At 41.8% G+C, this 14,691-nt stretch overlaps 1 protein-coding gene across 2 annotated transcripts in view; it reads right to left on the bottom strand.

Moving 5' to 3' along the window:
• PALM2AKAP2 (PALM2 and AKAP2 fusion) overlaps positions 1-14,691 on the bottom strand; it is a 265,174-nt gene that overhangs the window by 137,415 nt on the left and 113,068 nt on the right. For both annotated transcript variants that reach the window (XM_058864758.1, XM_058864759.1), the window contains exons 6-7: positions 7,959-8,060; positions 330-1,034 (exon numbers count right to left, since the gene is read on the bottom strand). In XM_058864758.1, the coding sequence (XP_058720741.1) occupies positions 330-1,034; positions 7,959-8,060 (807 nt within the window). The remainder of the gene's footprint in view (positions 1-329; positions 1,035-7,958; positions 8,061-14,691) is intronic.

Genomic DNA, 14,691 nt, shown 5'->3' with positions numbered 1-14,691 from the left:
CTCACTCTGTAGTATTAAGGAAAAAAAACAAAACAAAACACCATCACCAACAACAGAAAGAAAAAAAGAATCCAAAAACCCCCAACCCCTCCCCAACACCAAATAGTATGCCTGATGGGAAAATAACCATGTGTTCCTCTTCCTGAAGAACTAGAAAGAAAAGCAACCCAACTGCAAGGCAATGGAGGCATTCACTTCCAGTTCACAGTATTGCAGTTAGAAGTACAGTGAGGTCTAGGTAAGTGATGGAGCAGGAGCTGCCTGGAGCAGGGAAGGAGGAGGTGTTCACATGACAATACAGCATTGACAGCGCTTTTTCTTTTGTGTACCTGGGGCAGTTTCCAAGGGCAGGCTCTCTTCCTTACCCTCAGGAGAGGAGGGCTCTGTCGTGTCTGACAGGGGCCTGCCAGAGACTAGTTCAGCAGCGTTCCCATCCATGGTGGAAACATCAGTCACTGTCTTCTCCCGCAGTGACTTCTCGTCATCTTCATCAATTAGCACAAGCTCTGCCTTGATGGTCTCATCGTAGCCCAACACTTTTTTTGTCTCCTCTTCGTCTTCGATGTTCTGGTAGCCCATAAATATCATTGTCACCGGCTGATCTGCACTGGCCTCTGGGGTTTCACCACCACAGGGTTTGTCTTGTGGCTGAGGGTTCACAGCACATCCTTTGCTGGATTTGTGTACCATTTCCAGCTTTGCCTCTTTGAAGAGCATTTGCTCCTTCATATGGCTAAGGTTTCCATCGGCTACCACATTTTTGTCTGACACAGTCATTGTTTCATACCCTCCTTTTACACTTGATTGTCCAGCTTTTTGCATAAGTTCATCTACGTCCTTTGAGCTTAATTTATGTACTCCATTTTCTACCACTGTGCCACCAGAGTGAACCTCATAGACTACCTTGGAACCATCATCATAGACTTTGAATCCTCTTTGATGGGCCTCATCTAGGCCAACAGGTGAAGCAGAGACAATCTTGGTCTCTCCTGTCTGTTTGTCTTTCTCCACATTAATTTCCATGGTGCACAAAGCTTGAATGAAAACAAGAGAGGAAGTGCATGTTACAACAAAAAAAGCCAGTGAATGGTTAATTGCCAAACAGACAAAGAAAACTACGGTGCCCCTTTTTCCTATCTCCTGCTTCTAAACAGCTAAGCATTCTACGTTAGAGGTGGAATGCAGTGCTGTGGACGCTATTACACTATGGCTTTTTATGTAGGTGGAGGTTGGGCATATCTGCGGCAAACAGGACCTGCTCTTCCAGCTCACACCATGTGGAGCCGTCTCTGGTTAAATGGGAGCACCAAGAGGTTAGGTGTAATTTAGACACGGGGAGGTGATAGCATGCAGGTTGCCCTCTAACTTTCCATTCTGAACTTGCCTCAAAATTCAGAGAGAACCCTCTACTCTCTTTTCTGTCATCAAACTGCCAGTTAGTTGGTAATGAGTTTTGTTTGCTGCAACACCTGGACCATTTAATTATCAATTCTTGTCCTTCCTTAACTATTCCATCCGTAGGACTCAAAATATTTTAGAGGGGTGAAGAAATATTGTTATCTCTGTTCTACACGTGGGAAAACAAAAATCACATGGGAATAGGACAAGTTTTCCCACAGGTATGTGGCAGGGCAGCTCTCTCAGCTTCCACACCAAGATGTCAACGGTGACCTCTGCTTCCAGGTTAAGAAAATGTACAACATAGCCAAAAAGTAATCTCTTGTTTTTGTGAATTAAGCATTAAGCATCACTGTGAAAGTTGAAGAAAAAGGTAGTAATAAGTAACTGATTTTCAAAGAGTTATGAAACAACAGGTAAAAACATGTGTGAGGGCTGGTGCTTTAGAATAGCAAAGGTTTTCTAGCAGTTAAGGATATAGTAATGAGATGAAAAGTGTAGACCACACAGTAGGAATAGACGAGCAGTCTACTCTGCTCCAACACCCATTCTGAGATACGATGACATATCACTAGACAGCTTTTGAAAGAAAAAAATGTGCAAAGGTATTTCAGACTTTCCAAAGTGTTCATTTGTTTAAGCAATCCTTGTATGCATATGAAGACATTTTGGCTCCTGGACAGACATCCACAGACACTTAATTACAAATTACCACAGGCAGTGACATGTGTTTGTGAAACTTTCAGTGATCACTTTCAGCAACGAAGCTCAATGGTATAATCATGATTTATCTTACCTGGGGATACCGCAAACTGGAATGTTTTTTTTTTTTTCCTGATTTACTTTCAAGTGAGTATAGAATATCCTTGCCCCAATAATCAAGGTAGCTTGGTATGTTTGTATTTTAAAAAAATAATTAATATAAAAAAATTACTGTTACTCTAACATATTTCCTCAATCTTTTTAATCACACACTGTAGAAGTACTTTTACTGTAACCTTAAAGCAAGGTATTTCATCATCAATAGGAAATTTATCATGACATGCCTCATTACACTGCCTATAGTGCTAGATAGAGAATTAATGTGTTGGTGAGCAGATGCATGCTATTCTCTGTGACATGGTCTCCTTTGTCCCCTAGGAGTGTAGTCTGGTGGGAAAAATGGTTGGGTCTGGCCATCTATGTGCTGCGTACATCTGCTCAGACCTCGGCCAGCCCCAGAAGGACTGGTTAGGTCAAGTACAACACCACACAAACACCTCCATGGAGCCAGGGGACAGAGATCATGGTGGGTGAAGGAGCCTTGCTGCCTCTGAGAGTGATGTATTGCTGTAGGCTAGAGTGGGCTGCAGAAGCACCATTCTCACCTTGACCATTGTAACCTAGTGGAATATCCCTAAGGATTGTGTTTTACCACTGCCTCAGGAGGTCTGTGGCCTAGTTTTGTCCATAGCTGTCATGACCCTGGGCACAGGATGCCCATTTCCACAATAAAGTAGGATTTACAGTTTTTTTATCTCCCTCCTGCGCTGTTTTTTCATGCCTGGCCATCCCACAGCAGCCTGGGCAGCCAGAAGGGAGCTGCAAGGCTGAGAGCTGAGCTCTGCTCTGAGGTGCGCAGCTGGACACTGCAAGGCACCTGGCATGGTTGGAAACAGGAAATTAAGTCTGGAAATGAAGAACAAACTGTTGCCCCAGGGCTGGTAGCAATTAACCTATGAAGCAATTGCTCTGAGAAACTCTGGCAGACAGCACCATATTGGAGGTCAGAGAGCAGATAGCCTGGATCACTTGCTCAGGACTGTCCCAGCCCAGGAACTGGTATGCAAGTGTCCTTTATGTCTTATCCAAGTGCCTCTGCTCAGAAGCCTTTAATCCAATTTATAGTGAAAATTGAACAAAAAGAGGCAACTCTAACACTCTAGAACTTTCTAGGTGCAGTTTCTTGAGGAGGAAGAATAATTTTGTTTATTGGCTTGGTGCCTAGGACTTGGGTGAGTGGGCTCTGAACATCACTTGACCTCATCAGAGCTGCTCAGGCAAATTTATTGTTCAGTAACTTTCAACATTACAGAGGCAAAAATAGAGGCTGGCTTGCCTATGGTGAAAATCCTAAAACTGTCAGGTTTCTGAGTGGCCAGCTGAACTGAAGCTAAGCTGAACCATGAGATAGCAACAGGGCATTCAGAAAATCATCTCTGATGAGCAGAAGTTTCTGATTTGTCCTGAGCATCACAGCTCAAAAGAGAGGGCACCACCAGCCCATCAACTGGCTGCCTGTTACCTTCGCTAGAGCTCCTGTGCTTCACTTTTTCTTTGAAAATTAAAAATATTATCTGGTGTATGGTTTTTCATTACAGACTGGTGATTTTCATGTGAAATAGTTGAATGCCATGTAATTGTAGAGCAGAAGAGGATGCAATCTGCCACACCCTCCCTATTTTTATGAAAAAATTTAGTTCAATATCGTGCATTAAAAGAAGGCTTGTACAGTGGGAATAAATTCAGAAGCAAATAGCAAAAATCTGATAGTTAAATCATGTGGACCTGGCCACATTTGAGTTTGTGACCTTGAGGAGCATGAACCTGGCAAGGAGCAAACACAAACTCCTGAACTTTACAAGAGTGAACTTTCAACTGTTTAAGGAGTTGGTGAATGAGATCCCCTGGGAAACTGTCCTTAAGGATTGACGGGCTGACCAGAGCTGACAAGGCTTTGAGATCACTTTTCTTAGCATGCAAGAGCTCTCTATCCCAATGTGTAGGAAATAAACAAGGCAGGCTAGAAACCAACATGGCTGAGCTAAAGTCAACCCCTGTAGTGGTTTAGATTCAGATTTTGATTACTCCTCAAACAAAGGAGTAAGAAAGCAACACCTACCATCAGAAGCAATGACCCAATGAGAGTACAGGAATATGTACTGGAGTACAGGAATATGGTTTAATGTCAGGGGTCAGGAAAAGCCAATGCAAAGCTGGAACAGGACTTGGCAAGGGGCACGAAGAGTAACAAGAAGGAATTCCTAAGTACACAGGTTAGGAAAAAAAGACTGAGAAGAATCTATCTCCCTGTATCTCCCTGCAAAGAAGAAGGGTGAACTGGTGATGACTGAAATAGAGGAGGCTGAGGTACTCAATGAATCCTTTTGCCTCAGTCTTCACTGGAGTCAGGCTTCCCAATTCTCTGAAGTACCTGATCCTCTGGGTGGGTGTGAGGGAAGTGAAAACCCTCCCTCTGCAAGTGAAGAACATGTTTGGGATCACTTGATGAAGCTGAATAGCCACAAGTCCATGGGACTGGATGACATGAATCCCAGGGTCCTGAGAGAACTGGCTGATATTCAAGGCCAGGCTGGATGAAGCTCTGAGCAACATGGAAGGTATCCCTGCCCCTAGCAGATGGATTGAGGGAACAAGAAGATCTTAAAGTTCCCTTCCAACCCACACTAGTCAATGATTCTTTAATTCTATGTTGTTGCCAAGCTACTCTCTATCATATTTGAAAAGTCTTGGCAGTCAAGTGAAGTCCCCTCTGACTGGAAAAAGGGAAATGCTGCCCACATTTTTTAATAGAGGAGAAAGGAAGAACTACAGGGGAAACTACAGACCAGTGAGCTTCACCTTTGTGCCTAAGAAGATCGTGGTCATCCTAGATGGTGCACTAAGACACATAAAAGATAAGGAGGTTATCTGAGTCAGCCATCATGGCTTCACTAATCACACTTGACTAATTTGGGGGTCTTCTGTGATAGAATAATGCCAATGGTCACCAAGACAAGACCAACAGTCATCTATTCACACTTCTGTAAGGCCTTTGATATGGTCCCCCATCCTTGTCTCCAAATCGGAGAGACAGAGATTCAGCAGATGGACTATTTGGTAATAAGGAATTGATTGGCTGGCTGGAGTTGGAAAACTGTGGTCAATGGCTCTGTATCCAGGTGAAGGCCAGTGATGAGTGGTTTTCCTCAGGGTTCTCTCTTGGTACTGGTGCTCTTCAGTATCTTTATAAATGGCATGGACAGTGAGATCCAGGGCACCCTGAGCAAATCTGCAGATGGCACAAAGCTGAGCGGTGCAGTCAACACAAAAGAAGGAAGGGATGCCATCCAGGGGACCTGGACAAACCTGAGAAGTGGGCCCATGAGAATCTTATGAAGTTCAGCAAGTGCAAGTGCAAGGAGCTGCACCTGGATAGGGGCAATTCCAAATGTGAGGACAGAATGGGACAAGAACTCATTGAGAGCAGCCTGAGGAGAAGGACTTGGGGTTCTCATGGCTGAAAAGTTGTATATGAGGCAACAGCGTGCACTTGCAGCCCAGAGAGCCAATTGTGTCCTGGGCTGCATCAGAAGAAGTGTGGCCAGCAGCTTGGGGGAAGCGATTATCCCGCTCTACTTTGCTGTTACTCTCTCTGCCTGGAGTACTGCATCCAGGTCTGGGATCATCAGCACAAGAAAGATACGAACATTTTTGGCTCAGATTCAGAGAAGAGCCATGAAGATGATCAGAGGGATGGAGCACCTCTCTCATGAAGACAGACTGAGATGGCTGGGATTGTCCAGCCTGGAGAACAGAAGACTTTGTGGAGACCTTATTGCACTCTTCCAGTACTATTAGGAGGGAGAGGGACTTTATAAGGGCAGATAAAGATAGGACAAAGGGCAATGGTTTTAAACTTTTAAAACCATTGAAATAGGACAGATTCAAATACTCAGACAGTGGTGAGGCATGGAACAGGTTTCCCAGAGAAGCTGTGGATGCCCCATCCCTGCAAGTTTTCAAGGCCAGTCTTAATGCTGCCCTAAGCAACCTGATCTAGTGAAAGGCATGGCAGGGCAACTGGAACTAGATAATATTCAAGGTCCTTTCAACCCAAACCTAAAATTCTATGGTTCTATATTTAAGAAGAGTTGCAAGATACATATTTTAATCTATGGTATAGAGTATTGTTATTTAACAATGTCTTATCTACTACGGAGACATTGGGCAACAAATTCTAATTTCAACTCTGGCTAATTTGCTTAAGCTTTTGACTCTGTCAACATTTTATTTTCATGTCTTCTACTGTGATTTTGCTGCATAAAATATTGGCATAACATGTAATTTATGACCATCTCAGGGAACACATAAAGCTACTTGGGCTAACTAAATGCATAAATGTATGTGAATTTCTTAGAAAGCTGTTCACCAGTAAAAGGCACTGCCATGAGAGAAGTGAATGACAGAACCTTGCTTATCTGTCTGTGTGCATAATGTTTGCTCCCAGTCAGAAAACCTAGCACCCCAGCTTGTCAAAGTAGTTGGAAAATGAGCTAACATTGATGCTAAAATGTCTTTATTTAACCAAGGCATATTTACTGCAAAATGTAATCTACAAATAGAATACAAAACTACCTGACAGTAGAGTTGGAACTGAAAGCAGTACTTGAAGATGTCAGCCAGTATTCACAAGTTTTCTGCACAAGCTTTAATTACAGTGAAACATGTTGCAGTGCTTCAGGACAAGATCCCAATGTGCCAACAGAAGGATCTAGATTCTGCCTGTTTTATTGATTCAGAGGCTTTTCTTTAAAAAAAAAAATAATCTACTTACATTTTGACCCTGTTTTAAGATGGACGGTTAAACAGACCACCGTTAACACCTATGGCACACACTGGATACATTTATCAAGGACTACATTAACAAGGCTTCTGAGTCATCCAAAAAATGAAAGAAATTATTACTTTCTTGTCATTGACAAAATGGCACAAAACACACAGGAAAGCTTGCTTTAAAGACATATCAGGGTAAGCACTGGTGGAAGGAAAGATTTTTGGAATGGCTTGCAACCAAACTTACGGGAAAAAATTACACATTTCATAGCTGTGTACCATGCCTTAGCTGCAGACATTGCTTTGCTATGCTGGTTAATCCATTTCTCAAGTAAGCCACCTTTTATCCCATTCCTTGGGACACCTCTTAGGTAGCCACCAGCAATTTGGTCTTGAGATAGGAGTACATTGTTTAGAAAACAAGGATTTTGAAAACAATAAAAATGTATAGTCTTCTTGTTACATGTAACACACACACACAATCTGAAAAATAAGTGTTAGAAAATTCTCTGTATGACTCCCAGCACAAACAAGCCCACCTTTTCCCAAGAAGAAAGAATGGCATACAAAGAAGTGTAAATGACATAAATATTTGAAGAATGTATGTGATCTTGTGAGTGCCTGTCTGGTGCTGCATGGGTACAAGAGAGGACACAAAACCTTGGCCTAAATACTATGTATTTGTACCAGCACAGATGGAAAGAACGGAATGTTTCCATGTTTAAAAAAAAAAAAAGAAAAAAAAAAAGAAGGCTGTTTCCTATGGTACTGTATGTAGTTCAGCTAACTTGTTTTGAGAGTACTCACTGCAGTTCAAAAAGCCTTGACTTATTTACAAAAATACACATCAAGCAGTATTTCCTGGCATTTAAATGATATAGGGACACATGACTCATTAAAGCAATATAAAAAAGAGTTCATGGCTACTGGACTGGTATTATAATACTTTGTTCCTTGAGACTTACCAGCTACTCTGCTTGATCCGTCCCACCCAGGAACTGGCTGTGCTGTTCGTGAATAGAGGGTTGGGAGTTCAGGGATCTGGGAGTAAATGTAATTTACTGCATCTGGTGTCAGAGAACAGGAAACAGTTAGATTCGTGCTTCGAGCCCCAGTGGCTTCATTGCTTAGACAGCATAGTGCTGTCAGCCCTGACAATAGTCACTGGAGCTTTGTACTAGATAATTGGATCAAAGCAAACAAAGTGCAAAGTCACTGTCCTGTGATTGGTGCTCAATAGACTAGCTGAGGCAGGAGGGAATGGGTCCAGATGACTCAAACCTTATGTCAGATGAACACATAAAATTATTTGTCAGGATGTTCTGGATTTATCAAGTCTGTCAGCTTTAAAATGGGGAGTGGGGTGCGAAAGGCAAGGAACAAACCCAATGTGATACCCAGAATACATGACATTTCAAATAGAGATATAAAAGCCTAAAAATGCTAGGCTTTTTAGACCGAATAGGATAAGAAACCAGCTTTTTTGTACCAGTTGTTTGCAATATTACTGAATCAGAATTTGGCTTTTTGTTCTTAAAGCTGAAATTTAGCTAATAATGAAATCTCATATAGATACCGATAGGGTACCGTTTTGGTCTTCAGTAAGTATTATTCTACTGCCAGCGCTGCAATGTCATCATTCATTAATAAGTCCTGAATTAGTAGAAAGCTACCATAAACGATTGACCTGTTTTACATTTGAGATTATGGCTGCTTATCATAAGCCAAATGTGTACTTTAGAAGAGATATTAATAAATTGAAAAGTATTTCCTTGGAGACATTTTGCCGCTGAATGCAAGCAGAACAATTATTGTTCTGCTTGCATTCAGTGGCTGAGCTAAGAGAAGAGCTCAGAGAAGAGATGTGCAAATAACTGACTTAAGGTTCAGGCACAAGACCAAACAAAATAAAAATAAAAAAAAAAAAAAAAAAATTTAAAAAACCCCACATTCTTTCCTATCAACTGGAAATGTTTTCACTCTGTATGGAAATGATTAAATTTATATTCAAGTAGAAAATCCTATTTGGTGTGAAACAGACCATTCTTTTTCCTCCAAGGGTATTTTGCCAGTTCAATATATAATTTGTCAAGCCATGGTACTGCGCAGTCCATGTATAGGAGGCAAAAATCTCCCTTTCCTTGAAGCCTCTCATTGCTATAAACAGGTAAGAGAGGTTGACCAGTGCAGACCATAAAAGGGAACTGGTGAATGAGAGAGAAAATGAAACGTTCTGTTGTAACCTGCTTGACTGCATCTGGTTAAGGGAGATACTTTCATCACATTCCCTATGGGTTAACACCCATTCCAGAAAAAATACCTATACCTGGTAGCATCCTCAGGAAGGACATGATATGCCATCTCTAATCACAAATCTTTTTTGGCAAGAAAACTTGGCCTGATATTAATTAAAAGGTTTTACTCCCATAAACATCCAGTCAGTGGTGGCCATGAGCACTACTGGATGCAGAAATATAAGACCCCAGGATGAAACTCTGTCCCTCTGCAGACCACTGTAGGTAACTCAGGTAAGGAGTCCTCTCTCCTACCTTCCAGTGTCAGAAAAGTAAGGCACAGATGCACAGTTAAAATTAATTTAACCCCCCCCCACAAATTTACTATATAAATGAGTTCAGGTTGTAGCAGATAAATTGGAAAAAATCTTCAAGCCTGTCCAGGGAAATGTTATTCTATTTCATATTTCAGGGGACAAATGGCAGACTTGGCAAGTGGACTTTTATAATTTCAATGCATACTATATCCTCAAAGTTTTGTATCTTTAGTAGTAGAACCTAGGAAAAACAATTGTTTAAGACACACAGCTGACTGAGCAATGGCAAGCAACAGCTGCTTTCTTTTGCAGAGTTACTTGTCTCTAATGAGAAATTGGTACAATGCTCAGTGCTGTTGCTGTGGAAATATCACCAGCAAATGAGTAGGCCATTATTGAGAACTGAAGTAATTTCTCAGAACAAAGAAGTGCGGACTGTATTTCTGGTCCAGGGAAAGAAGGCTCTTTGTGTCCTGGAAATTGCACAAATTTAGTAATTATTCATCCCACAGAGTGTCCTTTTAGGACAGTAGTTTCAGTACACACTCATCCAGTGACTGACAGATGTGTCACATGTGTTACATGTCATAATCAATGCAGACTTGAACTGCTTACCTAATCATCCTTCTTTCGCCGTTTGTGAGGGTCAGTAGGCATAGCTAGGGTACGGTTCTCATGTGAAGACACTACAGGAGGTAAAATTCTTGGCAAATATTTATTTTTCCTCCAGTGCCTATAGGGGCAACTGAGCATCGCTGACATCTAGTTGTACAGCTTAATGGTGAAACTCTCACTTTGATGTGGTACATGTCTGTGGACCTTAGTAAGACATGGGTTTTGGGTTTTTTTTTCCTTGCCTTCTGCTTTAGGAGACAGAACTCAGCTAAGCATTAGATGCTGTTAGTATTAAAACAGTTTAGAAACTTCTCTGTATGTTAATTATAATAAAATATTTTAAAAATTGGCTTCAAAGCTCCAATCTGTCATTGTCATGAGAAGAGAATTCTGGGAGGGCAGTGCAATTCTCGCGTAGCTGCTTCTGAAACTACTGGCAGTGCCACATGTCTGTGTTTGACTACAATTTGGGGTTGGTTGATTCTGCCAGTTCCTGTCTGGTGTTGCTGCCTCCCCCACCCAGCCTCCAAACAAAGAAAATATGATAATTTCCATTTATCTCATTGGCAACAAGGTCTGTTTCATTTAGCACCTTTAAATGGATATAAAAAATGGATTTTACAAGGAATGAATGAGACGCAAATTAGCGTTTTGTTCACATGAGAAGACAGAACACAACATTTGAACAGACTTCACTCAGTATCTTCATTCAATTTTTAGTAAGTTATTAATATCTAAGGCTGCCATAAAACAAGTTCTGTGTCTTTTTGTACTACTTGCAACAAAATGAATTTTAGGAGTATGGCAGTCTTCCAGGTTAACAGAAAGACAAGTGCTTGGCAAAACATATGGGGCAAAGTAGTCCTTCAAGGGTGCTTGCACAAAGCTAAACCTTCAGAACTGCTCCAAATAGCTCTCACACAACGGCTTGTGGTCAAATGCCAGATGCATTAATTTTCCAAGGGATGGATTCTCTTTAAAAACTGATGCCACTAAAATTAGTGGTGAGTCTTCTGCAAATACTGATTCCCAGGGCAGGGCTGTTCCACCTACAAAGCTCTCTGGGGCTGCATGGGACTGCATCAGGACAATGATTCTGCACCTCCCACCATGTTTGTAAGAACATCAGTGGAGGCTTTTGCTGGAAGCTGAATACTCTGGCTTTGCTTTACTGAATCATGCTTTAAACAAATTTGGGATCCACAGCTGACACTTTTACATTCATAAGCAACATGGTGGATGAGTGCATCTACCAGAGCAGATGCAGTAAGAAATGCTCCCCTTTCTGAAGGAAAGAAGCCTAAGGTCAGCCATCTCAAGTGCATGTATACCAATGTATGCAATATGGGCAACAAGCAGGAGGAACTAGAGCTTTGTGCCCAGTGTGAGGGATGCCAAAAGAATCACAGAAACTTGGTAGGAAAACTCACATGATGAGGAGTCCACAATGGATAGCTACAAATATTTTCAGAAAGATAAGAAAGGAAGAAGAGGGTGTGGAATTGCACTTTATGTGACAGAGATATTTGTATGTATAGAGGAGAGCTGGGAAGACCATGCCAGTTCTATTTAACTAATATCATAAGATCTTGATTAGAGGGGTTATCACTAAGGGGGATGTTATGCACTGACCTCCCTGTCAGGATGATGAAGCAAACAAAACCTTACTGTGGCTGGTCAGTGAAGCCTTGGGCCAATGGAACCCAGTCCTCATGGGTGGCTTCAATTACCCACACATTTGTTGGAAAGAAAAAAAACCCAAACCGTGCACATGCCATCCATCAGGTTCTTGGAATGTCTTAAGGACTCCTCATTCCTATAGAATCTGGACGTGCTGACTAGGAGCAGCACATTGCTAGATGCACTGCTTTCAAACCAAGAAGATACTATTTGACTTACACTGGTAGCCTAAGTACCAATGACACCTTGGATAAAGTGAGCAAGCGTTGTGGAGTTTAATGTCCTGCTTAGAACACTGATGACCAGTAGTAGAATGTAGACCTTAAATTTTAGAAGACATAACTTTAATATGCCAAGACCCTAGCTGTGAGAGATTCCACTGGAAGCTCCTTGAAATTCAAAGGAGTTTGTGAGTGCTGGGAGTTACTTGTAAGTGCCTGCTGAAAGCACAAGAATGGTCTATTCCTTCCTTCCTAAAGGAAAGGAAGAAATCTAAACAAAAGACTTCCCTGGCTTAACAATGAACTGTTAGGTGTAATTAGAAGCAGAAGAAGCAAGATTGTGGAAAAGCAGCCAGTTAACCACCTAGCACTACAAGCACCTTGCTAGGGGGATGCAGAGATGCAGTCAGGGAGGCTAAGGATCAGCTAGGACTAAGGTTGGCAAAAATGTCAAGAAGAAAGGGTTCTTCAGTATTTGTGAGCAGTAAGCAGAAGGAAAGATGTAAGACCAGTTCTTAAGGAGTGCAGAGAAGCTAGTCACTTACAATGGTGACAAGGCAGATTTATGAATACTTTTTTGTCCATAAATACATAAATCCACATCCTAGAGTGTTGAGAAAATGCCTGACATTTTTGTAAGGAAACTGTCTATAATATTTGAAAGACACAGAGATAAGAGGATGTCCCTGATGACTAGAAGAGGCAAAAATGTCACACCACAGGAATGGACCAAAAGAGGATCCAGGAAACTGGAGGCGCTATGGTCTTACTTTGTCCCTATGGCAAGTGACCGAATGAGTCCTCCTAGAAACCACCGCAAAACAAATGAAGCAGATAATTGGGAAAAGCCATAATGGATTTACCACAGACAAATCATGACAGACTAAACTAATCACCTTCTACAACATAATAACATCTTCTATTGACACGGGGAGAGCAGTGGATGATATTTATTTAGACTTCAGCAAAGCTTTTGACACACACTGTTCTCCTGGTGGAGACTGATTGAGTGGTGCATGAGATGGGTAGGAAATTGACTCACATGTCACACTCCAAGGGTGGTAATAAATGGTTTTTACTCAGGTAGCCAGAATTGCTGCAACTGTGGCAGCTCTAGATGGAGACTGAATTTAAAAGTTATCAAAAGCCTACAACTGAAAGTCAATCGCTGATGCATTTTTACAGGACATGTGGAAAGAACTCTTCAAAGAGCTGTACTTGACTCCTCTGAGGGTATGCTGGTCTGTTTTGCTCTTGGGCTGCACAGCTGGTCAAGACCAGAGGAGAAGAAACAAGAAGAGTATCTAAACAATGTTCTGGGTACTAAATAATTCAGGTCAGGTTTCCTAGACCAGTTCTTGGCCAAATATATACTAATACATACAAAAGTAAAACAGAGGTTTGTGCAAAATATTCAGTAATTGTGGTTTCTGTATGTTGGCTGAAGTAGTAGCATATAGTTTGCATTCAAATGGCCAAATATTGCAGAGGATACATTTACCTCTAGGGCAAATTCAGCAGACAAGGAAGTTACATCAGATCTTCAAGTGCCTTTTATTTTATATACACATTGAGACATAAACGTTTACACATGGAGCAAGAATTCTTTCCATTTGTTCATGATGTGCATGCAGCATAGCACTGCAGCATGCTGGCTTTGACTACAGACCTGAGCACCAACAAATGATGTAATGCCTAGCATCATCTTAGACCTTGTTTAATGGAGAGCTTGTCAGCTGCAAGCCACCACAGAGCTGGCAGTCACAACTGAAGGTGACAGGGCCACAGTCCCAGCCTCAGCATTTCTGCTCTACTTTCTCTTACACAGTGATTTATGAAGGCAGTGTGTTTGTACCCTGGAAAATGTGGAATTTGTGTTAATTGTGCCTGGATGATTTCAAGCTCAGAAATTCCCACTGCCAAACACAGCTTTTTTTTTATTAAGGCTGTAAGGGACACAGAGCATCACTTGATCAGTCACTGGTGATCACCACCACTTCTCCCCTTCCCTTAATAGCCTTTGCTTGGACCTCTTTGGGCTCTGAACATCCTCCAGTTGTGCTTCCTGCACACTCAAAATCTCTGTTACCACCATATAGACAGCACAAGATTATACACAGGAACACAATGGTGAGATAAATAAATTTTTGTACTGTAGCTGCATTTACAAAAAGGGAACACAGAAAAAACAAACGTGAGATGTATGGACTTGGGAGTCTTTCATGATTGTGGCAGCAACTGAAGAAATTGCACAGGTCATTTTTAGTTCGTGTCTGTGTTTTACACAGCCTTCCTCCTTCCTGGATTATCCAGTGGCTCCTACTTTTTTCCTCTGCAGCATGTGTTGTCAGACAGATGGCTGATCTACAGCAACAAAGCAAATTCCATGTGGTTTTGAGGAGGGGAAAAATCTATGGCACCAAAGTGCTCACAGCTATGTACATGTTTTCTTCCTGCTCTGATGAGCTAGCCTCTCAGACCACTGCCAGAGAGAATAGAGATGACTGGCTCAGCTTGTACCTTCTGAAGATGCAGGGCTGCATTGTGCCTGCAGTGGGAGGCCTGCAGCCTCAGCCACCTGACCAGAAGACAGGACTACTCAGGGGTGACATAGCCCACCTCAGCCCACAA

Source organism: Poecile atricapillus, chromosome Z (genome assembly GCF_030490865.1).
Source record: "Poecile atricapillus isolate bPoeAtr1 chromosome Z, bPoeAtr1.hap1, whole genome shotgun sequence".
Lineage (NCBI taxonomy): Eukaryota > Metazoa > Chordata > Aves > Passeriformes > Paridae > Poecile > Poecile atricapillus.
This window is presented reverse-complemented; position numbering and strand designations above follow the sequence as displayed.